Source organism: Tursiops truncatus, chromosome 20 (genome assembly GCF_011762595.2).
Source record: "Tursiops truncatus isolate mTurTru1 chromosome 20, mTurTru1.mat.Y, whole genome shotgun sequence".
Taxonomy (NCBI): Eukaryota; Metazoa; Chordata; class Mammalia; order Artiodactyla; family Delphinidae; genus Tursiops; species Tursiops truncatus.
In genome coordinates this window covers 46,379,808-46,407,031 of record NC_047053.1, presented here as the reverse complement: position 1 = coordinate 46,407,031, position 27,224 = coordinate 46,379,808, and the positions used below count along the sequence as shown (strand labels likewise).

General features: G+C 56.1%; 1 protein-coding gene across 9 annotated transcripts in view; it reads left to right on the top strand.

Moving 5' to 3' along the window:
* Positions 1-10,780: 10,780 nt before the first annotated feature.
* The window catches only part of ASPSCR1 (ASPSCR1 tether for SLC2A4, UBX domain containing), a 30,034-nt gene continuing 13,590 nt past the window's right edge, over positions 10,781-27,224 (top strand). For 5 of the 9 annotated variants that reach the window (XR_004523903.2, XM_033847667.2, XM_033847665.2 and 2 more), the window contains exons 1-7: positions 10,781-10,937; positions 11,850-11,905; positions 14,862-14,976; positions 16,261-16,361; positions 24,282-24,339; positions 25,285-25,358; positions 25,712-26,144. Coding sequence is in view for 8 of the 9 variants with exons in the window: in XM_033847667.2 (XP_033703558.1) it covers positions 10,836-10,937; positions 11,850-11,905; positions 14,862-14,976; positions 16,261-16,361; positions 24,282-24,339; positions 25,285-25,358; positions 25,712-26,144 (939 nt within the window). In the remaining variant the exon portion in view is untranslated. The other 4 variants (XM_033847666.2, XM_033847668.2, XM_033847669.2 and 1 more) reach the window with 4 other exon arrangements.

Here is a 27,224-nt window from a genome sequence, read left to right as displayed (position 1 = left end):
AGGCGGGAGCATGCATGTTGGACTCGCTAGTATTGCTGTAATGAGATTTAGCCTGCACTTTGACCGAAATGAATCCGTTTGATTTATTCAACACTACTAGCAGAAGTGAAGAGTCTTCCCCAGAACTTCCCTGTCCTTCTGTGTCTCTGCCTTCCCCACACCCTCTCCTTTAAGCTTTAGACCCCCAACTCAGACTCTTGGTGGTGACAGCCCCTGAGAGAGCCTTCCTTGGCTGTTCATACTTCATCCTTCTCTCGACTCAGACAGACTAGCTCTGTACTTGGGCTCCCTCCCCTCAAGGGCCAGCTTTACCTTCTGCACCTCAGACTCCCCCAACTCAGAGTTTTCAGCTCCCAAAATATGGGAGGGGGTTTCTAGGACAGCAGGTTCTGGGAGCCACTCAGCTCAGCTCCGGGCCTCTGCTTCCAGGCTGCCTGCACTCAGCCCAGAGGCCACTGTGGCCTTGACACATGGGAGGAAGGGGAACCTGGTGGAACAGCAGCAGTTCAGATAACACCTCACATCCACTAGGATGGCTGTGATCAAAACCATGGAAAACAGGGAATTCCCTGGTGGTCCAGTGGTTAGGACTCGGTGCTTTCACTGCCGAGGGCCTGGGTTCAATCCCTGGTCAGGGAACTAAGATCCTGCAAGCCATGTGGTGTGGCCAAAAACAAAAACAAATGGAAAACAGCATGCATTGGTGAGGATGTGGAGAAACTGGAGCCCGTGCATTGCTGGCGGGAGCATGAAATGGTACAGCCACTATGGAAACAGTTTGGTGGCTGCTCAATAAATTACATGTATAATTATCACATGACTCAGCAATTCCACTCCTAGGTATAATCCCAAAAGAGATGAAAGCAGGTGTTCAAACAAAAACTTGACCATCAATGTTCACAGCAGCAGTACTCACTATAGCCAAAAGGGGGAAACAACCCAAACGTCCATAATGAATAAAATGGATAAATAAAATGTGGTCCATTCATACAATGGACTATTATTCAGCCATAAAAAGGAACAAAGTACTGACACATGCTATGACACAGACGAACCTTAAAAACATTAAGGTAAGTGAAATAAGCCAGAAACAAAAGGCCACATATCTTATGATTCCATTTACATGAAATATGCAGAATAGGCAAATCTATAGAGATAGAAAAGCAGACTTTTGGTTGCCAGGGGACAGGGAGGAACAGGGAGTGACTGCTAGTGGGTACAGTGTTTCTTTTTGGGGTGACGAAAATGTTCTAAAATTGATCATGTTGATGGTTGCATAACATGGTGAATGTACTAAATGCCATGGAATTGTACACCTTGAAGTGGTTTTATATTATAAATTTTACCTAAAAAACCCCAAACACCAATGGGTCTAACCAATGATGGTCAGCAGGCTGGGCCTGAGGCACCAGGTGACTGGCAGGGATGCGGGGCAGGTGAATGAACGTGGTGGGCTGGTCCTACCCTGGAGATCCTGCTGGGACATGGCATGTACATGCCCCCATTCACTCATTAGACAGATGTCTGTGGGGCCCACACACTAAGAGATGTAGCTGCGGGACTGAGAGCCTATCTCTGCATTCAGGGCCTGGCTCTGCTGCTCCTGGGCCTGCAGCTGGCTCTCTGAACCTCAGGCTTGTTATGTGTAAGGTGGAGACGAGAATAGTACCTGCTTTCCAGGGTCATGAGAGCATGAAATGAGGCAGGACTTGTTTGATAGTTATTGCTCCCTGGTGGATGCTGGCCATCCTTCAGACACCAAGGTAGACTGAGGTCCTGGGCACAGGGGGCTCATGGAATGTCTGGAGGGCCAACACTCAAGCTTGAGGAGGAGAAGCAGGAACAATGTCCCAAATTGCCTTGTTGCAGTGGTCCCATGGGCCATGGACACCACGTATGCTGGACATGGGACCCACCCTTCTGCTTACCAGCCCCCCCATTGCCATGTCCCGGGTGGGTTCTGTATCATTCCTGCCTCTTGGCTTCCTGGCTCCCATTCAGGTGGGCTGCAGGTGCTTCTGGTCAAGCTTAGATCTCATGCATGCCCAGGTGCAAGGAGGCCTGGGAAAATGAGAGCCCAGAGGGGGGCCTCTGCCTATTTTGGAGCAGCATCCCCAGGTATAGGATGGGGGTTCAGGGGCTGGTCCCTTGGGGAGGAAGATATAAGGAAGGGATCACAGAGGGGGGCAATGAGACTTGTGGTCCACACATGGACATGTGCCCAATTCCTGGGAAGGGGGCATCAGAGATGGCACATTTCAGGAAGCAAGAGCTAGGGCCCGAGTTGAGGCAGGCTTGGGGCCCAGACTGGCAGGCAGGCCCTGGGGAGGAAGGTATGGTGGGGACAGTCAGTGGTGCAGGGGATCCCACCTGGGACTGGGCCTTCAGGTCCTCAGGATGTCCAGGAGCTCCAGACCCAGTGCCCTTGCCTGGACTTGGGACGGCCCCGTATCACACAGCCAGCTCCTTCCTGGGGATCCCCGAGGGCCCTGAGCCCAGGGCTCCAAGAGCACAAGGCTGTTCTGTGCTGCAGCTGCTGCCTGCCGTCTGGGGCCCAGCTGTTGCCTGCGGGCCTCAGCCGCCCCGCCTCACACAACCACCTGGGCGGCTCTGCATCCCAGCTGCTGGCCTCTGAGGCCCAAGAGGGCAGGGAAGTGGGGCAGACCACTGCACTCCCCCCAGTGGCTTGCCCTGAATGGAGACCCCACTCCATAGCCAGGCAAGAGCCCACTGTGGGCTCTGAGCTGGGGGAGGGGCCTTAAGCTCAGGCCATGTAATTACAGAGCTTGAACCCTTTTGGTTTCCCCGAGCCCCCCCCCATCCATCAGCAGGAACCCCCCTTGCCTCACATCCTGGGGCCTTGATGAGAAAAGTCCATTGGAGCCATCTGGTGCAGGGGCAGGGGAAGGTGGAGCTGGGACCCCCTGGTCAGTTACAGGCTTTAATAGACAGCTCCTAGGCATGATGCCAGAAGAAGTCCTCTCCTGGGAATTGGTGGCCATTTGCAGGCCTGGCCTGAGCAGCCTTGGGGTCACCTGCAGAAGAGACCCACACACACCTCACCCTAGGACTGGGAACATGTGGGAGTCAGAGTCCCCTTTACTTATGGGTGAGAGCGGGAGGAAGCTGAGTCCCAGATGCTCCTGCCACTCTGCTGCAAACCCCACCCTCCGGTGCCTGGTGAACAGAGGACAAGTAGCATTTTCTGGTCCCAGGCTCGACCCCTGGGAGCCAGCTTCTGAGAGCCCCTGCCCCAGCCCACCCCCCTCACACAGCCACACCTGGCTTGTGGGCAGTCCTGGCTGAAGAACCCTCCTGGATGCCAACCCACAGCTGACCTCAGCTAACTGTGGCGTGTCAGGGTCCACCTGGGTCCACCTGGAACCAGCCATATTCCAAAGCTGGGGGGAGGAAGGTCATGGCGATGGGAGGGGCTTCCTACACATCTGTGCAGATGGGGCTTCTTGGGGTGTGGCCAGAGCGGCTCCGAAGTGCCAGCGCATGCTCCTCACTGTATAGGCGAGAGGGCGTTGGGGAAGTCAGGCTGCCCCAGGCCCACGGGGAGGGCGGGAGACAGCGCCTCCTTAGCTCTCCCAGCTGCTGGCTCTGCTGAGCCCTAATGAGCTCCAGCCGCCTGGTCCCCATCCATGCAGCCTGCTGGTCCTCAGTGCCTGCTGCAATAGCGGCTGCAGGCCAGGGAGGCCTGGCCGGCCCTGTGACCTTCGGCCCTCCCTCCCTCCCACCCTGTGATCCGCACGTGGCCTCTGGGGAGGCAGAAACAAACCCTCAGATCTGCCACTGGGAACCTTTCAGCGCCAGGGACTTCAAAGGGGGCAGCAGGGCAGCGGGGGTGGCGGATGCTTCTCTTAAAGGGCCACACCACTTTTTAATTCAAAGCAGAGCCTGGGAACAGCTGTCTAGCCACTGCCTGGGAGGGAGGAAGATGAGGTGAGGAGGAGCAGGAAGGTGGCCTTCCCTGTCCTCTCCAGACCCCAGTGTGTTTGCTTACTTGTGAGAGGGCTGTGGGAACTATGCTGCACACTTTCCTTATACCGTCTTGCAGAAGCACCACCACCCTCCACCTAGGAGTCAGGATCCATTTCTCAGAGGAGAACGCTGAGGGCCCAGAAAGCTCCTGAGTCAAGGGCATTGATTATTCTGCCAGCGGCTAGGGTGGCAACGTAGAAACGCAGCTCATTTCGTGAAATCGATAGTGTGATCTCTCTTGCATGTGTGAGAATGAGCCAAGGTTCTTACCTGTCCAGGTGTCTGTCCTGCCTGGAGGCCACCGACTGAGACCAGATGTAGGGCAGCTCCATGCACGGGGGAAGGGTCCCTGACGATCTCACACTCACTCACCAGAGCCCTGGCCCAGGCTTGTCTGCTGGGGTTGAGGGGGCAGATGATGGAAAACAGCTGCCCAAGGGGCTCCACAATGTGATGTCAGGAGGGGAGAGAAAACGAGAAAACCAGGCAGAGGGTGGCAGGTGGGATGCGGTCACGGAAGTCCCCCAGCAGGTGACATGTGGGCATAGCCCTCATGACGTGAGGGAGCTGAGGAAAGGCTTGGGGGACAGGCTGAAGGAGGCTGTGCGGAGGAGAGCGGTGAGAGTGAGCAGCACGCAGCCACCAGGAAGTTACATTTTTTTCTTTGGCGGTGGAAAGCCACTGCCTTATTGATAATACAGATAAACTCCCAAAGGATCTATGCTGGAAAGTAGATTTTTAAGGGACTTCCCTGGTGGCACAGTGGTTAAGAATCCACCTGCCAATGCAGGGGACACAGGTTCGAGCCCTGGTCCGGGAAGATCCCACATGCCACGGAGCAACTAAGCCTGTGTGTCACAACTACTGAAGCCGGCGCACCTAGAGCCCGTGCTCTTCAGCAAGAGAAGCCACCGCAGTGAGAAGCCTGCGCACCACAACGAAGAGTAGCCCCCGCTCGCCGCAACTAGAGAAAGCCCGCGCACAGCAACGAAGACCCAACACAGCCAAAAATAAATAAATAAAATAAATTTATTTAAAAAATATATTTTAAGCTGATTAAATTTAAACTGCAATTTTACCACAATTATATATATCTTTACATACATATTTTTAAATGCATTCGGCTGGACCGTAAGCACAGCATGGGGCAGGGCTGTGCCTCCGTGGGCCCAGCTCAGAAGAGCCTCAGAAGCCACTTGCTCTGAGAATGAGCCATAACTTTCCCAAAGAGACAGGTTCGAGGCGCTTCGGTTCCCAGGTCAGCCCAGCCCAGCCATGGGCTTTTTAACTTTAACCTATGACCTGAAGTCCTAATAGAACCACAGTTTGGGACATTGTTTCTTTGGAAAATACAGCCTTGGTCCCACCAGGGACACCCCACCCCAGCATTCAGGTGGGACCCAGGCCAACCTTGAAAGGATTCTGTGCAGCCTGGGGTGAGGACCCCAGCCTCACCTTCTGACTGGGCTCAGGGCTTCCCACAGCTACTGGGGGGAACTGCTGCCTGTGATGTTCTGTCTGCCTCACCTGCGCTGACCTCCACCTCCCTGGGTCGAGTTTTACAGATGAAGCACGGAGGCCCGGGCAGCCAGGAGGTGTCAAAGCTCTGCTTGGCGCAGGTAGGGGAGCCGGGACCCCATGCCCTGACCACTCCCTGGGCTGCCGGGATGCTGTGACAGCCTATACGACATCCAGGACTTTGTGCTCTGGATGTACCGCACTGTGGAGGGGAGCGGAGTTAGACGGGGTCCCAGAGTGGGTCATGTAGGCTGCAGAGAAAAGAACAAATGAGGGTATGTTCTGTGTCACCTGCTGTGTAAGAAGGAAGGAGAGGAAGAATCCGCATCTGTGTCCACTTAGCCTCTGCTACATGCATGTGCTCATCTTTGCAAAAAGGCAGGAAAGCTACCCCAGAACCAGAAGAAGATTAGTTCTTATGGGGGCGAGTGGGAGTGGATGAAGAAGGAGGACCCTCTTCTGGCTATGTGTCATTTTATACTTATAACTTTTGAATCAAATAATATTCAAATCAAATAATAAATAAATATTTTTCATAATCAAAATATAACATTAAATCAAAAAAGAGTGAAAAAGACCCTAAAATTCAGTAATAAATGAACATGTGTATCCAATTAACATAACCACACACACAAAAAAGAATTAATGCAAATAATTTTGAACACAATACTCTGTATTTCTTTTGTGCGATATATTCTGAGGACAAAAATAACTACAAAGAAATCTTGAGATTTCCTAAGTAGGTCTGGTTACTAGCAGTATTGTTGTAGTAATTCCAAAGCTATTTGGAGGGTTGTTGTTTTTTTAATATTTATTTATTTATTTGGCTGCGCCGGGTCTTAGTTGCAGCATGTGGGAATCTTCGTTGCAGCATGTGGGATCTTTTAGTTGCAGCATGCATGCGGGAGCTAGTTCCCTGACCAGGGATCAAACCCGGGCCCCCTCTATTGGGAGTGCGGAGTCTTAACCACTGGACCACCAGGGAAGTCCCTGAAGGGTATTTTGGAACAGAGCAAATTTATAAATATAATGCTGCTGAAAACAAGGGTTCTCACTGTGGATAAGGGGATATTTGGTTGTGCCTTTTTTCGTAGATTGAAAATGGTTGAATATTGGCAATTTCATACAATTCAACCAAATATAAATACGGAAGGAGGGAAGAAGAAGACTGAGGGGTGGTGAATTCAGGATGCTAGTTCTGTCCCCTGAGAAGGCCTACAAACCAGAGGCACACCGGTAGCAACGAACGTGCTCAGCTCCAGACCTCGGTTTCTAAATCTCATTCCCCTCAAAAAGGGACTAGGGCTTCCTTGAGAAATGGCATTCAGGGCTGGGGCAGGGACATCCTGGGGGGGCCTAAAATACTTTCTTGTGGCTGAAGTGATGAAGTGCTCAGAGAACAACACAAACATCGAAAAGATGCAGGAAAGATGTGAGTGCTACAGGTGACTGTAGAGTAGCTCGGAGTGTGGTATCAATGACAGATCTCCCAATGTTGTATCACAGTTCGGTGGTGAAGTAAGAGAGCGGCCTTGCTCTTGAGAAATACACACTGAAGTATTTAGTGGCAGAGGTGAACAATGTCTCCACTTACTCTCAGGTGGTTCAGAACATATATACACATATACGGAGAGAGAGAGAGATAATGATGATGAAGCAAATGGGCAACATGTAAACAACTGGAGAGTCTGTCTAAGAGGTATGCAGGAGTTCCTTTTACTGTTCTTGCAACTTCTACATTTGAAATAATATGAAAATAAGAAGTCACTGCCCCCCCACCCAAGGGAGCATAGGAGCCAGCTTAAAGGGGGTGTGTGTCTCACTGGCCAAATTTGGATCAAATTTGAGCATCAGAAAGAATAACTGAATGAAGAAAAAGAATCCATGAGTTCATATTAATATTTAGGAATTAAAAAAAATTCTTGACCAAAAAATACCTATTAAATGTAGAGGAATGATAAAGTTGAAAGGTTGTGATTTTGCACCATAAATGTAATGATGGATTCAGGCAAGGACCATCAACTGATGCTAAAACCACTGGGTAAATGGTTCTTGGAAAAACATCATATTTGTGCTCTCAAAGAATTACCCCACACATAGCTTATTCAGTCTACACGGGACCTGGAACATGGAGGTTCAGTCTGCATGTCCCCACTAATGGGACAAACTGATATCCTGGACCTCCTGGGGGGCTGTCATCTATGCTGCCTCACTGCACTGAATGTTTAACTCCAGGAAAAGATCAGACAGATCCAGCCTTGGGCTCTAAAAAATGCAAATGTCATGAAAAATTAAAACAAAACAAAAAATAGAGGGACTGTGGTAGGGTGTTTTTTTTTTTTTTTTTTCTGGCTTCACCACACAGCTTGCAGGATCTTAGTTCCCCAACCAGGAATCGAACCCATGCCCTCAGCAGCGAAAGTGCAGAGTCCTAACTACTGGACCGCCAGGGAATTCCCAGGACTGTGGTAGATTAAAGGAGTGTAAACAGACCCAACAACAAAATGCAATGTGACAACCAGCTATAAAGGACCATTTGGGGACAACAAGGGAAAGTCTAAAGTGGGCTGTGTATTAGATAATATCATTATATCCATGGTTGTTGGGTGTGGTGATGGGTTATGATTAAAAAGGAGAAGGTCCTGGTTCTTAGGAGGAGCTGCCGCATTATTTGGGGGGAGAGTGCCTGGATGTCATCAACTTACTTTCAAATATAAGTATATATGCATATATTAATGCAAAGAGAAATGGAAAATGCTGTCATTTCCATAATGCTATATAAATGGAATGGCACAGTATGCAATCTTTGGGTACCAGCTCTTTTCACTCAGCATGTTTCCCTGGAGACTCACCCAGGCTGCGGTGTCAGTAGTTCATTCCCGTGATTGCTGAGCAGTGTTCCATGTGTGGATGTGCCACATTGTTTAACTGCTCAACCTGTTGACGGTCATCCAGGTTCATTCCAGCTTTTGACTATTAGATAAAGCTGCTGTGAAAGTTAATGTACAGATCTGTCATTTTTTAAAACGGCAAAATTGGAAAGAAAAATGTGAGCTGCAGAGAAAGGCTGAACTATGAGCACAAAGAAGAGGCTCCCCTTTGGGGTCTTGAATGCCTCTCAGAGATGATTTTTTTTTCCTAAAGATTATTTATTTATTTATTTATTTTTTGGCTGCATCGGGTCTTATTTGCAGCACGTGGGATCTTTCACTGCAGCATGCGGGCTTCTCTCTAGTTGTGGTGTTCAGGTTTTCTCTTCTCTAGTTGTGGTGTGAGGGCTCCAGGGCGCGTGGGCTCTAGTTGAGGCTCGCGAGCTCAGTCGTTGTGGCACGCAGACTTAGTTGCCCCGCTGCATGTGGGATCTTAGTTCCCTGACCAGGGATCGAACCCGTATCCCCTGCACTGTAAGGCTGATTCTTTACCACTGGGCCACCAGGGGAGTCCCCCAAAGATGATCTTTGACCCTACAGTTATCTCTGTGACCTCTGCTGTGATCACGCCCTTAAGGCTGTGCCTGGACCACCCGCAGGAGGTGATGGGGCCTTGAGGGAAGGTGCCAAGTTGCAGTGAGGAACTGTGGAAGGTAAGCACGAGGAGGCAGCCTCCCCACAGAGCAAATGGAGGGCCAGGCGTGTGGGTCCAAATCTATGGCAAACTTGCCATGGGGCAGGTGAGGGTCCTTCCTGCTGTGGTGTGGAGCTGGTGTGTTAACCTGGAATTTTTGCCTCCAGCCTGAAATAATCCCCTGTACCAGGGGAGCCTCTGCTGGGCATTTCCAGCCTCTGGAGGCTTCTCAAGCTGAGGTCCAGCATCCAGGGGTCGGCTCTGGGGCTTGCTTCATGGGAGCTTCGTGGGGTCTGGTCTGTCCTGCTTGGTCTTCACCAGGTCTGGCCCAGCCAGGCCACTAAGGGAGGCGGGTCTGCTCTGCCTTTCCCACCTCCTAGTGCCAATGCCAGGACACAGACCCCATTGAGCCTGGGGCACCCTGCCCCTGCCAGGTGAGTGGCAGCAGAAGGAGGAGAAGGCACATGTGGGGGGACTGTGCATTCGTTTGTCCCATCGATAGTCATTCCTCTCACAGATGTTTGCAGAGCACCCACCCCGTGCCAGGCTCTGCTCTGCGTGCCTGCTGGCGGAGGGCCAGACAGACGGGGCTGCCTTGGGACAGCCAGTAAACAAGTGAGCAGGCACGAAAGGCCTGTCCCAGTGCAGATGAGGCTCTGAGGAAACCCCACAGTGCTGAAGAGGCCAGGTTGGGGGCAACTTGGGGCCTGGCTGCCGCAGAACTGCATGTGGGGCCCTGCTGGGCTGAAGGGTGGGTTTGAGAGCTTGCAGGCAGTGGTCACAAATGCCCCACAGGTGTCTGCTCCAAGGCCTCGTGTACTCGGCTACACATAGATGATGAGACCCATGTGAGCAGATAGGAGGGGGTGGGGCAGGTCAGCAGACGCTGTCTCTGAGCCAGAAAATTTCTCTGTCCTGTGTCCTGTGGTGTTCCCCGGCCTCAGGAGAGGGGACTGGCCGATGGGGACCAGGAAGTGTGTGTGGCTCGGTGAGGCACTGAGGTTGCATAGAGTGCTAGACAGTCCCTCGGGGGTGGCCGTGGAGCTGTGGCTACCCTGAGGCTTTCCCGTTTTCTCGCATAAGCATGCAGTCGTCTGTTTGTCAGTATGAAACTGCTTGTGAGACAGATGTGTCAGCTACACCAAGGCATGACAGCACCCACACCAGAGGAGTGGCAGGATCCCACATGCCCCTCCTCCCGGCCCTTCCACTGCCTTGGGCAGGTGGAATTGGGGGACAAGTTCTGTCAAGAGTTTAGCTGCTGGCAGAGTGAGAGCACGGACAGGCACAATGCTCGTCACAGACTTTCATTGAATCTGCTCTCTGGTTTGGAGTTTCTGGCCGGCCTTTCCTGGCAGCTGCTCCCTGACCTTGACACCACCCCACGGCCGGCAGGCATTCACTCCGCAGGGGTACCGGGCCTGACCCTACCCCTCGGGACCAGAGGGGGCAGGAAGGGGGGCAGTGGGACCCAGGACGGGCCGGCGAGGACAGGGAGCCGAGGCCTAGACGCACTCGCTGCCCGCACCGCCGGCCCAGAACCGGGCCACGTGGCCGCGCTGGAGTGACCGCGCCTATCTAACGTCGGGCGCGCGCTCGCGGGCCCCGCGAAAGCACCGGGGGCGTGGCCAGGCAGGGGCGGGCCCGGAGGCGCGCTGGCCCCGCCCCGCCCCAGGGCCCGCCCCCGAGGCCGCGAGGCTGTGCGTCCGGCTGTTGCGGATAAAGTTTGACGCTGGGCGGGCGGCGGCAGGTCACGTGAGGAGAAGATGGCGGCCCCGGCGGGCAGCGGGGGTTCTGCGGTGTCGGTGCTGGCCCCGAACGGGCGGCGCCACACGGTGAAGGTGACGCCGAGCACAGTGCTACTGCAGGTGCGGCCGCGGGCGGGCGGCGGGCAGCAAGTAGGGACGCGACGGCCGCGACTCGGCGCCGGCCGCTCCTGTGGTTCCTGCGAGGGCCGCGGGGCGGGGCCGGGCGGGGCCGGGCGGGACCCTCGGGGCGGGGTCTGCGACGTCCAATGAGCGGCCTCCTGGCGCGGTGGGCCCGCCCACTTCCGCGCCGGGCTCCGGGTCCGTGGGGGCGGGGGCGCCGCACTCAGGGGCTGTCAGGGGTCGCGGCCTCTGCCACCCCCACCCGAGCTCGCGGTCCTCCGAGCCCGCCTCCGAGGGCCCCCGAACCTTGTCCCCACCCCGGGGTCGCCCTTCGTCTCGGTGTGCTGTGGCCGGGTGTGCTGAGTCACTCGCAGCACTTCACCGGGCACCTGGCGGACGTCGATTGCATTACGTTGGAAATGCTTGTTGGACCCTTAAGTGTAGGGGACGGTGCACATACACGGTGGTGCAGGGGGCTGAGACGATGAATGGTAACTCAGTGTGTGCAGGGTAGGGACTGGGGCTCCCGCCCAGGGAGGCACCTAGGACCCACTCGAGCTGGGTCTCTGTGGAGTTTGAACTTTATTCTCTGTGTGTGGGGTGTCCCCGAGTGTAGGAAGATGTCTGTGGTGCCAGGTTTGTTGGGGACCCGGTTTGTTGGGTCCCACAGAGCTGGGTTGACAAAGCAGGCCCAGTGAGGAGGAGGAGAGTGAGCAGGATTTGCAGGTGAGATGTGTGGAGCTGTTGAGTGGACGGTCCATCACCTGGCTTGTATTAGGCTTAGTCCTACAGAGCCGACCGGCTCTCCAAGAGGTGGACTCTGTGCCCTTGGCTGCCTCAGTGTCACTTGCCTACCCCCGCCGGGGCCCACCAGGCCAGATACAGTGGCTCATGCCCTCATCTCACCCCTAGGTCCTGGAGGACACGTGCCATCGGCAGGACTTCAACCCCAACGAGTACGACCTGAAGTGAGTTTGCTTTGGCCGGGCCTCGGGCTCCAAATCCATCCACCCTTCCCGCAGGGCCCTGCTGAGGCTTAAACCCACAAGGTTTATTCTCTCACCCTCTGGAGGCTAGAAGCCCCTAATGATGGTGTTGGTGGGGCTGCACTCCCTCCAGAGGTCTAGGGGAGGCACCTGTCTTGCCTCTTTCAGCTTTTGGGGGCTCCAGGCGTCCCTGGGCTTGTGGCCGCCTCCCTCCAGTCTCTGCCTGCCTGCTTCCTGTGTGTTTGTGTCTCTCCTCTTTTGTCTCTTATAAGGCTACTTGTCTTTGAATTTAGGGGCTACCATGTAATCCAGGATGACCTCATCTCAAGATCCTTAATTACATCTGCAAAGGCCTTGTTTCCAAATAAGGCACATTCATGAGTTCTGGGTGTTAGGATGTGGATATGTCTTTTTAGGGGCCACCATTCTACTCACTGCAGAGGGCTTTTGTGCATTTGGTTGTGTAAGTTCCTGGTGGAGCTCTGAGGGCAAGAGGAGGTGGTCATGGAGAAATGGGAAGAAACCTGCAAACTGTAGGTGGGTTCTGGTGGGCTCACAGACTCTGGAGTTGTGTGCATGGGTCTTTGTGTGCAGGCATTTTTCCAAAGAGAGGGCTTTTACCAGATTCTTGTGGGGTCTAAGGCAATGAAAGGCTCAAAACGCCTCACTGGTTGGTATGGATTTCTGTCCCGTATGGGGAGCTTCCAATCTTAGCAGCGGCGTGTCCTTCACTGTTTGGCTGTCCTCACATTCAGGGGTAGAGAGGAGCCCAAGGGGTGGGAGCCTGCTCTGCTAGACCTGGCCCGTGCTTCCTCTCACGTAGGGCTCTGCAGAGGAGGTGTGAGTGGAGATGCCCTCACATCGTCCCAGATCTCTGCCTCTTGCCACCGAGAATCCTAGGGCCAGGGCTGGGCTGTCCCCTGGCATCCTGTCACAGAGCTGTGTGCCCTTTCTTTGCTCTCCCTGAACCTGCCTGAGATCTCCACGTGGTGCCTGGTTGGACTGTTACAACAGGTATTGATTTTTCTCTTGTCTCCTTTGTATCCACCGACTGTGTAATTTGTTTAAAAACTGCTGCCACTGCCACCGAAGGCAGCGTTTTGCACACGCATGTGTGTGCACGTGTGTGAGACCCCTTCCTCTCATCCCCAGAGCTCTGAGCCCCGCTTCTCGGGTTTTCCTTAGGTCATCTGTCCTGTCTTGCACTTGACGTTGAGGTTGTTATAAGGCAATTTCCAGCCAGTGTTGAAGATGGGTATCAAAGGTGTTTCTTTCCCAAGTCTTCTAAACGCCCTATTCATGTTCAGAAAACCATTGTTTCCAAAGGCATCTTGGCATTCATGCCATCGGGTGACCACTTTGTGTGTATTCAAAGCTCACATTCTCTCACTAGTGCTGTAGTTTTTCCCCTAAACGTTCATTGAAAATAGAGCTCACAGTCTGATTTCTGAGAGACATAAATAAGTTCTCTTATTCACTCTCCTGGTAACTTATTCTGGCTGCTGTCTGTCTCTTGTAAAGTCAAGGCCACACGGCAGAACTATTTTCTACTGTGGGCAGGAGCTTTTCTGAGACCCAAGTGATCTATAGGGTTAACAGTGGTGGTTCTCCTTCCTGTAGGGTTCCTGGGAGCTAAGGGGGTCAGGAGGAGAGGGCCCAGGGTCACTCAGGCTCCAGGGCCACCTGACCGCCACCCTCCCTGCCCACGGGTGAGGCAGTGTCCAGGCCTTCAAAGCCCACGCCCCTTCCTCTCTCTCCTCTTCTCAGGAGTGGGTATCTGCCTCCGTCAGTCCACCAAAGAGGTATGATCTGAGATGGATATCAGGAGCTGCAGATTGTGGTCCCAGCACTGCCTTTGGGTGGCCTGGGCTACCTACTGGCACTTCTCATCTGAGTTTCCTGTTTGTGAAGTAGGGTGACCACGACTCTGACTGTGCGTCTCGGGAGGGCAGGCTGTCAATAGAGAGCAGCAGGCGTCTCGGAGGTCCCTGGATTCTCCACCTGCCCTTCTCTCCTGGCTGTGGATATTTCCACCCTGACTCACCAGTTCACTTTGCTCCCCTCAGTTCCTTCCAAGAACCATCCCTCCTTGGATCCAGGAGCTCTATGCATGAGGGTCAGAGGAGGCTGCAAGCCCATGTGGGCCTCTTCCTCATCTGTTGGAAGCTCTAAGCTGCCAGGTCCCTGTGCAGCAGCTAAAACATGCAGGACACAGGCAGAGAGACTGAAGGGCTGCTCCAGGGTTGGAGGACCTGGCTTTGTGAGCTAGGAATGGCGGTCTCAGCCCTTCATCTGTGAATCTCAGCCACCGTGAGGGCCTGGCTCTCCATGGAGACTTCAGGCCCGGTCATTCCATTTGTGGTTCTCTAGAACCTTTGCCTTTGTCACTGGTCTTTGGGGTTGTGGCCCTGCTTCCAAGGGTAGCAGGAAGCAGGAGTGACAGGAGCGGGTCATTTTGGCTGATGGCCAGCAGCACAGGGAGAGTGGCCACAGTGGCCAGACTGCTGCAGCTCCGAGCAGTGGCGACAAGGCATCGTTCTGTTAGAACTTTTCTGCGCAGAGCATGGTGCACACCCCTTAGTCATGCCCACGTGCGCTTTTATCTTCTGAGTTTGTACTTGGGCTGGTTGCTGCTTCACAGTCTGAAAGAGCAGGCCCTCGGTTTGCCCCAGGGGTGACCTGTCTGTGTTCTCTCTGTTCTTGCCTGAACTGTATCAATGCTCACTCTCTCTTTCCTTTGGAAGACCCACTGCTGGAGTCAGGGACCCACCCTGTCTCTGCAGGCTTGCCGGCCGTCACTCTGTTCCTGCAGCCTTGGCGCCATGGGCTGTGGAATTGCTAGCCAGACGTGGGCGTCACTCTGCTTGTGCCGTGGTCCCGGCAGGGCTGGGCTGTGTTCGGGTCGGCGGGCAGCCTGTGGCTTTGGTCTGTTTTGCAGGTTTCAGAGGAATGTGCTTGACCTCTCTCTCCAGTGGAGATTTGCCAATCTGCCCAATAACGCCAAGCTGGAGATGGTGCCCATCTCCCGGAGCCGCGAGGGGCCCGAGAACATGGTAGGTGGCTCTCAAGGAGGGACTGGCTTCACTGCTCCTCCCGGCTCTTCCATTCAGACCATTTGGGCCGCAGGATGTATCAGCAGGCCGAGCAGACGGGGTGTGGAGCGTGGGCTGTTTCAGAGGGCTGTGCAGGCGAGGCACTTGTCCTCGTCCTTGGGTGAGGCTGCCTTCTCTAGGTTAGGCCAGAGCCACTTTTCTACTCCAAAAGCTGATGATTGGAAATGAGACTTTTCATTCTTTGTGCTGAATGTTTTTTGGGGGTGGGGGGTGGAGAGGCAGTTAATTGTGCTGTGTCCGTATCAGCGTGCTGGTAGCATCCACCATACGACCTGATGTTTCTGGTCAGAAAATCACCAAGAGTCTTAGAGCCCACAGGACTCTGTGCGGTGTCCAGTGGAGCCTCACTTCTGGGACGAGGACACCCAGCTCAGGGGCGCAGGCTTCCTCTGACCAGTCTTGGCTAGACCACAGCCCGAGTCTTCTGACTGCAGTCCACTGCTTTCTACCAAATCAGTAACTTTTATGTCCTAGGGATTTAGTGAATGACACTAGGGTTACTGTGGATAGAGACAAGAATCATGGTGATAGCTGCTCTCTTGTGCACAAGTGGGTCCTTTACATACAAAACTGCAAATTCTCCCAACACTGCAGGGAAGTGGTTTTCATCCATGTCGAGAGGCAAGGAGGCTCAGGCCCTGGGGTGTTAGTTCTCTGTCCAGAGCCCACCGGGAGTCAGGCGCCTGGGGCTGAGCTTATTAATGCATCTCTTTTTCCATTACAGTTGTGGTTCTCAGCCTTTCACATGGAAGCACCCTGACTTCCCTTGTGGGTTCCTTGGGTGTGCTGGAGACCCCCTCGCAGTTTCTTCCCACAGAACAGTTCCTCCTTTGTTTGTTATTGGGATTTAATGTAAATAAACGTGCCCTTGAGGAGTCCCTTGGCTAGAAGGGCAGGAGTAGCAATGACCTAGAGAGTCATGCGCTGGGCTGTGACAGGTGGGGCTGTGCAAGGTCCTTACCTTGGGTCTCTGCACTCGTGCTTTAGTGTGTCTGTTGTTCAACAGAGGGACCAGAGGAGAATTTACCCCCCTGTGGGTTATAGACTTGTGTCACTATTTAGGGAGATAATTGTTAAAATTATCCTGTAAGGCAGTGTGCTCCCTTACTAAAATTCAGCAAACACAATGCCCTCCGCCTGTGCCCTAAGGATCAGACTTGGTCTGGGGTCCAGCTGGGATAGCTGCTCCTCTTCCTGACTTGGTTCCTGTATCTCGCCCCTCAGGTGCGCATTGCTCTGCAGTTGGATGATGGCTCCAGGTTGCAAGACACTTTCTGCTCAGGCCAGACACTCTGGGAGCTTCTCTGCCGTTTTGCCCAGATCAGGTAAGTGTCAGTGAGCAGGTTTGGGGCTCTGCCTCCCTCTGCCCTGGGGATGCTGCCACGGTCACTGGGGCTAGTCCAGGGCCACAAGCCTGAGCTTTGCTTTGACTTCATACCAGCAGGTGCTGGTCACCAGTAGCTCATCTTTTTTACTTGGTGTCCTGGTATGATAGCCAGGCCGTGCCCTTCTGGAAGAGCTTGTGGGGAACCCAAGAGGTCCCCACCTGTGTGGTGAGCAGTCAGGGGAGAAGTGGGGTGCTGGGCTTCTCAGCTGACAAATGTTGCAGGTGTAAAACTTCCTTGTCGTGAGAATGGGCCGTATTTAAAGAAAACATCTTGATGACAGTTAACATGTGTCAGTTTCTATCTGGTGATTAATGGTTTAAACTTTATTTCTGAGTGTGTCAAAATGGTAGTCTTCTAAGTTTTGGTTTTTCATTGTGGGATGGAAGACTTTGTCCACTTTTAAAGGTCTCAACCAACAGAATGGAAGGGACCGTGAGAGGGTGTAGTGGTTGCTGTGCGGCCGTGGGCAAGTTGTTTGCCCTCTGTGGGCCTCGCAGGGGTGATGTGAGGATGAGATGAGTTAATGTGTCTCAAGTGCCGAGAACAGGACCTTGCCCACGGTTTGTCTGTGCAGAAGAAGGGGCTCTGGGTAGGGCCATCACGGTGACAGGGCCTCTAGGAAAGCCTGCTCTGATCTGATGTGGCACCCACTGCCCCTGCTGTCCCAGCATCCAGATTCCTGCTCCCCCACCTCAGCCGCTCCCATGGAACTCCTCTCCCCATATCTGATGTGCTGGTGTCCCCCTGTTGCCAGTTCTTTCTATGACGAGGCCACGGTGGGCTGCTGTGCAAAGACCAGCTGGCCCCTGCCCCTCCTATGAGCCTGGTCCTGGGTAGCCGGGGATGCCGCCCCTGCAGCCAGCTTCTGCTTCCTACCCAGATGCTCTCCTGAGAGAACTCTGCCCCCACTCAGGTGGCTTCTGACAGTATTAGGGCTTCTAAAATGAGTACATAGGCTGCCACCTCACTCTACTGCTCTTGGCACCTGTTGTCTGACTGGTTCCTCTGTCAGCTGGGGGGGTCAGGCTGCTGTTACCCTTGTTTTCAGAAGAAGAAACAGAGACCCAGGGGAGGAGGGGGCTCCTCAAAGCCCAGGGCCTGGGTTGCCAGCACCTGCCTTCTCAGCTGCTGAAAAGATGGGGCCTCTGCCTCTGTTTCTACTTCCTTCTTTCATTTATTCAGCACAGGCTTGGCTGGGGCTCTAGTAGGAAGTTAGTCCTGGTCTCCCATAGCTAATAGGCAGGTATACAGAACTACCAGAAGAAACTATCAGAAGCTATCACAAAGAAGAAGGGAAGATGCCTTGGGAGGTGGTGGGGAAGGTCATGGAGGAGCCAGCTGCACTAGGATCTGAGAAGGAGACATCTGGGCCAAAGGAGCAGCAAGTGCAAAGGCCCTGGGGCAGAAATAAGGAGAGGAGAAACACATGGAACACAGCTTGTGATTCTTCTCCCTCCCAAAAGGCAACTAAAACGTCATTAAAGGACTTTACAGAGATACAGCCTGGAGGATGGAGAGAGCAGGAGCTGAGGCAGTGACAGCACCTGGACGTGGGTGGGGAGGGTGACAAGGGGCCAGGGGTGGCAGGGGGGTGGCCAGGGCAGGCGCTGGATGACGTGGGGTCCTAGATCCCCTCGCACTCCATGCTGCTGGTGCCAGAGCTGGTTCCCTGGGTAGGGTGGGGCTCTCTGGACTGGGGATGCCCTTGCTGTCCCGAGAACCGGGGTAGGTGAGCGTGAGCCCCCCCATGTGGCTTCCAAAATGGTGGAAGCTCCCAATGTTGGGGGCATGGGTGGCTCCCCAGATCACCACCTGGATACTGATAGCTGCACTGCGGCCAGAGCCCTGGGCGTAAACAGGAGCCCACAGCCAAAGGTGCCCAGACATTTGAGCAAGGCTGACGTGAGAGGCCAATGCAGACAGACAGGAAGAGATGGCAGCTGTCAGGACGGGTGACAGCATTTGTTCCTGTTCTCCGAGGATGGAGGGGCTGTTGGAACTGGAGCTGGATGCTATTAAAAAGAAACATTCAAAGATAAGGAAGGGCTTCCCTGGTGGCGCAGTGGTTGAGGGTCCGCCTGCCAATGCAGGGGACACGGGTTCGTGCCCCGGTCTCGGAGGATCCCACATGCCGTGGAGCGGCTGGGCCCGTGAGCCATGGCCTCTGAGCCTGCGCATCCGGAGCCTGTGCTCCGCAACGGGAGAGGCCACAACAGTGAGAGCCCCGCGTGCTGCAAAAAAAAAAAAAAAAAAAAAAAAGGAAGAGCCCTTGGAAGTGGATCGGAAAGCTGCAGTAGAAGGTGCAGGGGTCAGCCACAGCTATGGATCAAACGGCACAATCCCTGTCACACATGACAGGGTGCCGCGTGTCTGGGAGTGGCCGGTGGTCCGAGGATATGCCGTTCTACTCACGCGCCTGAGGGTTAGCCGGTGTGACTGGCTGGTCTGCAGCCTGACTGAGCGCATTCTTTCCGAGGTGGCAAATGCCTGAGGGCACGTGGGGTCCGCCACTCGAGGCTTGGGAGCCGATGCTTGGACCTGGGGTGCAGGGTCCCTGCCATCCCTCCTCCTGGGAGGAGCCACAGAGCCAGGCGGCCAAGCACAGGATGGAGGCCAGAGGAAGGGGACTCGGGACAGGACAGGCCGCTGGCTCCTGATACTGCATCTCTAGAAATAAAACAGAAGCACAGGAGGAAGCTGGTGAAGATGGTGGGAAACCGTCCTGGAACCGAAGGGCATGAGTTTCCAGAGTGACAGGCTGGCTATGCCTGTACCAGTGGGGCCTCATCTGGTGGCATCACTGTAACTCATCAGGAGCTGGAGATGATGGGATGGTTCCCCACGCTCAGAGAGGGACAGCAGTCCTGCACAAAGGCCTCAGGCTCCCTGTGGCACCACCAGGAAGGTGGCCAAGCAGTGCCTTCAGAATACTGTAGGAAATTCATTTGTTCTAGAATTCTCTATTTTGCTAGATTGTTGAAGGGTGAGGATGAAACAAAGCCATTTTTAGACACAAAGGTCACCCATTTACCGCACACACCCTCTGAGCAAGCTGCTAACTGCTCCACCAAAGGGCAGGCGGGCAGGTCCACCCAGAAGCAGGCAGACGAGGGGCGTGGGGGGCTGACGCCTGGGCCCCAGACACAGGCGTGGTGGGAGCCCATGTTGCCAGACCCCCTGCTTAGGCTGTGACCACCAAAAGGAGGAGTAACCCAGAGGGAGGAGACGGGGCTCCATGGTACGGGGTCCATCCCCCCGGGAAGACTGGGTGGTTCCTCAGCTGTTGGCCTGGGGAGCCAGGGTCGCCCTGTCATGATGAAGCCTGATGCTCCCATCTGGCCCTCGAGTTGTTGGCTGGGCGGTCTGGGGGCTGCCTCTGTGGAGGGGCCGAGGTGCTGGGAACACTGGTTCACACGAGCCTCTCAGGACTGACTGACTCAGTAACCTGGGTTTAAGATACAAGAAACAGAATGTGGGGGCAGTGGGGACAGCGGCATAAGAAGCGAGGTGACATCAGGAGGATGTGGGCCCTGGGAGGGGTCGTCACGCAGGGACGGATTCTTGACTCATGCAGCATTGAGCACGGCACGGCTTGCACCCTCTCTTTCTTGCTGTGACTGTTCTGCGTTTTTTTGGAAATGCCCTCAGCATCGTTTCCATGGCTGTGCAGTCCTGTCCTGTGTGTGTGTGCGTGCGCGCGCCCAGCCCATCCTGTGGGCAGCTGGAGGTCTGTGCCCCACTCCGCCCTGAGAATCTACTCTGGAGGCAGAATTGCTGGCCCAGCAAATGGGAACTTGTCTTGGCTTCATCTCCGGAAGTGCAGGTCCGGGCCTTTCCTTGGAAGCTGGCACTCCCTAACCGTGAAGCAAGGTTCAGATGAGGGAGGGAGGGCAGCGTCTTCAGCCCCAACGTCATGGCCAGATGCCCAGTGAGCTGGCGAAACCATGCTGGGGCTGTGCAGGGGCTGCATCAGCTGCCCACCACTGCAAGGGCCTGCCAACATGGGGGGCAGCTGCCTGACAGGTCCGGTGAGGCAAGGGAGCTCTGGCTGGCTCACAGCAGCTCCCTTGCTGGCCGGGGGCAGGAAGCTCTGGGAATTCCAAGTGTCCAAGTCCCCACAGAGTGGGACAAGTAGGAAGCTGGTTTTTCTCACTTGATGCTTTTGGGAGCAGTAAGAGTCCCAGAGCAGCTGGTGCCGTGCATGGCCAGGAGCTGTGGGAGATGAGCACAGCACCCTGGATCCACTGTTGGTCAGGAGGCAGGTCCTATGCATGGGGATCAGGGTGGATGGTGGCCCGGCCCTGACCCTAGCATCTGGAGCAATGAACTGTCCACTGGACATGCCATGTGGGCCACATGTGCGGGACATGGAGGTAATTCAGAATTTTCTTGTAGCCACATCAAAGGAAAGTAAAAACAGGTGTAATTAATTTTAGGAATATAATTAACTTGACTCAATATATCCAAAATATTCTCTGAACGTGTAATCAACAGGAAAAAGGAGATATTTTACATTCTTTGTTGGTAGGAGGTCTTTGAAATCCGGTGTGTCTCACACTTGGAGCTGGCCTCCTTCTGGGCCAGCTGCCCTGCGCGTGCTCGGCACCCGTGTGGACGGGTAGCCGCCACGGATGGCACTGGCTCCATGTGGGCTGGCCCGTCCTCCTCTCTGCTTCTCGGGCATCTGCTTCAGGGAGGGCTCCAGGCATGCCATGCCAGGCTGGATTCTTCCCGGAAGCCCGTTGCCCCTCTACACCTGGCCTCATTTCACAGCCAAGCCCACTGGTCCATCTCAGCCGTGTTCATCCCATGCATAGTAAAAGCAGGGAGTCGAGTGTCCCTGGGAAAGGTAGGTGTCTGCCTGTTCTCTCAGGGTCGTAGGGCCCCCAGGGCACAGCGGGCTGCAGGGAGGGGCTGCCCCTGAGGTTGGGGGCCGGCCTGTGGTCACGCTGTGCCCAGACCCAGAGCCTTGTGGGCGGGCAGCTAGAGGCCTAGATTCAGGGCTCTCGCGCAGCACCTCCCCACCCCCCGTCTTGTTTGGGAAGGCCAGAGGCTGCCTTCCCCCTGCAACTCCCCACTCCGTCTGCTCTGGAGGAGGAGTCTCTGTGATTCGGCCGAGCCTCGGCCTCCTTGCTCCCTTGGGCCACAACCTCATCTCTTTGTGGGTTGGGCTGCTGGGTGGTGGTGGATGTGAGTCACCTGACCCCTTGGGATGTGGCCTCACCCACCCTGGGCTTCCTTGTGGCAGCAGGGACCCCTCTGAGCCTGAAGTCACAGCTCTGTTAGTTTCAGTTGGTTTTTGTCAGTTTTGGTTGTTCTTTTTTTTTTTTTTTGCGGTACGCAGGCCTCTCACTGCTGTGGCCTCTCCCGTTGCAGAGCACAGGCTCCAGACGCGCAGGCTCAGCGGCCATGGCTCACGGGCCCAGCCGCTCCGCGGCATGTGGGATCTTCCTGGACCAGGGCACGAACCCATGTCCCCTGCATCGGCAGGTGGACTCTCAACCACTGCGCCACCAGGGAAGCCCTTGGTTGTTCTTGTGTGGGAGTGCTGTGGTGTCGGGCTTGTGTCGGTGGCACCTGAGTTTGTACCAGCCCAACTTGGTCAGGCCCAAACAGGTGACAAAAACAGAAGGGGCTCCAGATGCCTGCCTTGCCCCCAGTTCACAGCATCACCTCCCCGCGAGCCCTGCCAGGAGCCATCTGGGTGGGCGGATGGCCCATGTCTATGGGGTGACACCCTCCATGGTGGTTGAAGAGCACAGCAGCAGCAGCACCTTTGCCCTGCCTGGCTGACCCTGCTGGCCCCAGGCCTGGCCCCGAGAGCAGGTGTGCCGGCCTTAGATAGAGTGAGATCCTGCCACTCCTCCCCAGCATCATCCCTTGGGCCAAGTGGCGTCCAGTGGCTCTGCCTGGGCTGGGGGGTGGGAGCAGGTCCAGGGGCACAAGGGTCCCCGGGAGGTCCCCTCTAGGCTCCCTCTGAGACACGTGGAACTTTAGCAATGTCTGTTGCAGGGAGTGGTGGCTTCGGCTCTCCGTTGAGCTGGAACCTCCTGGTCCACTGTCCTCGGCCGGATGGGAGAGCGCTGTTAATTGGCCAGGAAAGTCTGGAAGTGATCTCGGCTGCCCCTCCCCTCGGCGTGTTTACAGGCCTCTCCTCAGATCCCACACGCGGGAATCCGATCCCTCTGGAGGAGCCGACATCAAAGCTGAGCTGCTGTTTGATGTCCAGGGGCCTCTGAGGGCAGCAGGCAGGCAGGCCTTCCCGGGTGCTGCTGTGTTCTCGTCCCTGTTTGTGATTTGTGGTCCCCACGCTGGCATTGGGTGCCCTGGACAAGGATTTCGAGGGAGGACGCCTGGCCAGAACCCCTGAGAGCAGAGGGGACTCTGCCTGTCTCGTGGTGGGCAGTCAGCTTGCTTTCTGAGCCCAGCCCTGAAAGCTGCTGTCTCTGTTGCCGTTGAAAGGAGCAGGACCCCTGTGTCTCCCCACCGCCTTCTTCCTCTCTAGCCCTGGGATCTTGTTTGCTGGAGTATCTTCCTTCACTCTTTCTCTGTTTTGGCTTCAGGATGAAGAGTGTGTAGGCCTGGTCAGGGTTGTATCTCTGGCACTTTGGGGTCTTGTGTTTTCCTGAGGCCTGGCCACGCTGTGTGTGCGGGGTCACACCCGCCATGGCCGGCCCCCATGAGGCTCTGGTCGAGGGCTGGAAGCCTTCCCTGGGGAGCAGCTTCTTTGTGAGCACAGCCTTGGGGAGAGCCCGGGGTGCTCCATGGGGACCGGCAGCCTGTGGGAGGTGGCCGGGGACCTCTTCCAGGGGCCCCCACGGCAACCTCTGGGTTAGCTTGAGTGTCTCAGCCCTGAGGAATATGCAAAGCATAAACTGAAAGCAAACAAGAGAGACGGGAGAAAACATGCTGAACCTGAGCAGAGGACAGTGTCACGGGTCTCGGGGACGGGCCCAGGCAGTCGAGTGTCTGAGTGTCTGTGTACAGTCACCAGCTGAGCCTCTGTGTCTCCCATCCCAGCCACCTCCCTGTCTGAGCCCTGGGCTTGGCCGGGAGCACTGCACGGCCTGAGGGTGCTCCAGGTCTCCTACTCTGGCAGGCGCAACGCCTTGTGTCACCCTTCCCGGAGGAGAGGGTCAGGCCTGGGGCACTGCTGCTAGGTCTGGGACATGCGTTTATTTGGGGGCTAGTTCTACGGGTATGTGTCAGGAAATGCAGAAATAAACTTCCCTTGGTCGTCGCAGGCCTGTGTGGTACAGCTGTCGAGGTACAGGCCTGTGTGAGTGGTGTTGGCCATCCTGAGGGTGTGTGCGCGATGGTGCGCCTGCGTGCCTGCCATCCTCCAGCCTGCCCAGCTGTGCTTCCTGGGGGCCCTTCCCTCCCATCTCAGGGTCTGGTGTATAGGGGAGGGGCGTTGGTGGCTGGGCCCGCTGCCCACCTCCCTGTTTGTCCTGGCATTGCCCCACTCTCTCCTCGGAGTTTGTGTGATAGATCCGTGCCAAGTGCTCCTGGTGCTTCTGGGGCAGCAGCCTTCTCAGGGGACAGCTTCAGATAAAAGCCCAGATCATGCCCTCCCAGGACTTTCTCATCGCCGACCCTGGGCACAGTTGACAGCAACCCAAGGCACGTCCAGGAGGTGGCTGGTGCCGCCTGTCCCCGTGTTCTGTGTCCTCCCTTTGCTCTGAGCCGGGAGGCCGTGGGCAGGTGGGAGACACCCCCAGGCCATGGGCTGATGGCCAGCCGTGGGGTGGCCAGGGTGGGCGGGTCCCCCACAGTGGCTGGCCAGGGTGCTGTCCCCAGGGCAGCAGTGTCCCCAGGCAGTGGCTGCCTGTGATGCTTTCTTCTCTCCCCTCTCAGGGAGTGTCTGGACCGGCCGTGTGAGGCCAGCCCCGTTTGCGTGTACATGAGAGATGAGGTAGGTGAGCTGTGGGCCCACCCGCCGGGCCCGCGCCCTGTCGCCCCCTCCCAGCCGCCACATGGGCCCACCCCACTTTCCAATCTGGAAAATTCACTCCTTTAGACCTTTCAAAGCAGCGATGGGCAGACTGGGGCCCTGAAAGCATGATGTGTTTCATGGAAAAAAGGCAGGACGCCGGCTCCGCTGGAACCAACTGCGGGCCGCCCGGGCTGCTCCCAAACCTCCCTCAGAGCCCTGTTTGTTTTCTCAGCTTCTCTCAAAGCCCAAGAGTCACAAAAGTGGTTTCATTTTAATAAATATTTGCTTTGCTCAAAGTTTTGATCTTTTTCAAAACCGAGTGTGGCGTGGTGCAGGCTTGGCCTGGCACTGAGGCCCTGCCTGTCCCCGCCCGCCCGCCCGTGACGGGGGACCCTCTTGGCGCTTGTCCCCTGGCTCACAGGGGCTTTTTGTTTCAACCCTGGCCAAGCGCCCTTTCCTGGCCTGGGGTGCCCACTGTCCCCGAGGGGCCCCTGGTGTAGACAGGGCACACCCACCTATTTATCCCAGTTTGAGGTTCCTGACCCAGGGCTCAGTGGGGCAGGGGTTCCAGGGCTGTGAGCGGGAGGGACCTTGGGGGATGGGTCCTCCCCTGGAGGAGACAGACCACTGGGCCTCAGGCACCTGGGCCTGGATCAGCTCCAGCCCTCAGAGGGCTGGTTAGCTGGCCAGATGTGCCTAACCCCGGCCTGAGCCCTGCCCACCCAGACCTCGGATGGGGTGGGGTTGGGGAGACAGACATGGACCAGCGAACAAATGCTCGGATGTAGATTGGGGTGCAGGGGGCTGGACCCAGGCCTTTTGGGAGCTGTGGCTGGCTGCGGGACCCCATGGTGCTGGTGACACAGTGCCCAGGCTGGGGGAGGCAGCGAGGGGTCAGCAGGATGTCCTGTTCCTTCCTCACAGGTGACCGGTAGAGCCGCCTTGCAGAGCACGACGCTGCAGTCACTGGGCCTCACCGGGGGCAGCGCCATCATCAGGTGGGGGGTCTCTGAGTCTGGTTTAGTGAAGAAAACTGCGGTCTCAAGGGAAAGGAAACAGGAAACGTGGGGAAGCCCAGACCCTTGCCAGTCGCTTCTCCCGCCTGCAGTCTGTGGGGGCTGGGCACCATGGGGTGCAGCATCAGGTGGGGGGGATCTGCCCTCAGCCGGGCTGGCATAGCGGCCCCACGCACGCTTCTTCCCCCGTGAGCTGAGGCGGGTCGGGAAGGGCTGTGGGGTGCTTTCAGGGGTTGGATTTGGCTTGGTAGTCACCAGAAGATACGATGCTGGCACTGTGAGACGCGGGGCTCCGTGCATGGAGTTTCATTTGCTTTCCGGGCCTACCCACTCAGGTTTTCCATGAAGAGACATGATTCCACTGGCAGGCAGGAGCCTGGGGTCTCCTGGAGCAGAAGCCCAGGAAGCCCGACCCCTTCCTTGTCGGCCGACCAGGCAGCCAGCAGCCCTCCGTTTCCACTGAATTCAGCGGAGCTCAGCCAGGGCGATGTGAGCCATCAGGATGAGGCAGCGAGCCCGGGGGCTGGCCGCGTGGATGGCCTGGGCCCGAAGCCGGTGGACGCTCAGGCAAAGCAGATCTCGAAGGAGCCCACGCCAGCCCCCTTTGTTCCTTTCTCGGGTGGGGGACAGCTACTGGGGGGCCCCTCCGGGTCCGTGAGGCCTCTGATGTCATCTTCAGCCAAACTGCCAAAGTCCTCCAGCCCTGCAGGCCCCTCCCAGCCAAAGAAGTCGAGGCCTGGCCAGGAGCCCCAGCCGGAGCCGGAGCTGGTAAGGGGCGAGCTGGGCGCTGGGGTCCTTTCTCTTAACTGCACCTGACCTCGTGGCTGCTCAGCCCAGGGTGCAGCAGGGTCACTGGGTGCGGTTTCATCTTCCCAGGGAAGCGATTTTTTGGTTTTGCTTTGCCTGAAATCAGCTTTCTTGAGGCACCATTTTAGATGTACAGTTGATGGGTTTTGACAAACCTGTGTGTCCTGGCTGGCCATGTCACAGCCAAGAGAGCCATCCTTCCTAGAGCCTTGGACGCGGCGCCTCCACCTTCTCCTGGGCTGGTGGGTTTGACTGGCTTTTGACAGGAAGATGGTTTGGCCTTGATCGTCCCACGCCACATTGACTCCTGAGCCAGGCGTGCTGCAGCTCACATGCTACGTCCCACCACTGGCCAGTGGGCGTGTGGGGCACGCGCCAAACAGGCAGAAGAGGGTGAGTTTGCTCACTCTTCACAAGCTTGTGGGTGGGGCCTCGGATGTCTCTGGTGGGGACTTCTTGGAAGTTCCTGGCGGCCGTCTGAGCCACAGCTGGGAGGAGGGCATGCAGCCTTCACGGAGCTGTGATGAAACGGCCCAGGCCCTGGGTTGCCTCTGTGACGCTGTCTTCTAGTCTGATCAGCTCTATTGAGGTACGACTTAATAGACACCTACCATCAGGGCAGTGTTAGGCTTTTTGTCTTCTCGATGTTGAATCTGTCTTTGGGCACCTTTGAGCTGTGCCCTAGTCTCACATCCTCCCCCACAGTGATTCCCGCCCCCGTCCCCTGCTCTGACCACACACAGACATGAGGGGTGGAAGGGGCCTTGCATCTTGGATCACGCTGAGCAGGAGGACCCCCAGGTGGGCGGCACCTCTGCAGAAGTCAGGCGTGTGGCCAGTGTCTGCCTCCCCGCTGTCTGATGGAGGCCATCTCTGGTCGTCTGTGGGTCAGGCCAACCTGTCCCTGGGCAGTTGCAGCTGTGTTGGAGCTCCTAAGAGGGAGGACAGGCGTGGCCCCTGTCGGGTTGGTGCTCAAGCTTGGCACCAGGGCAGGACATTCTCCCTGGAGCGCCTCTGGGACTTTCTCCAGTAGGGCTTTCA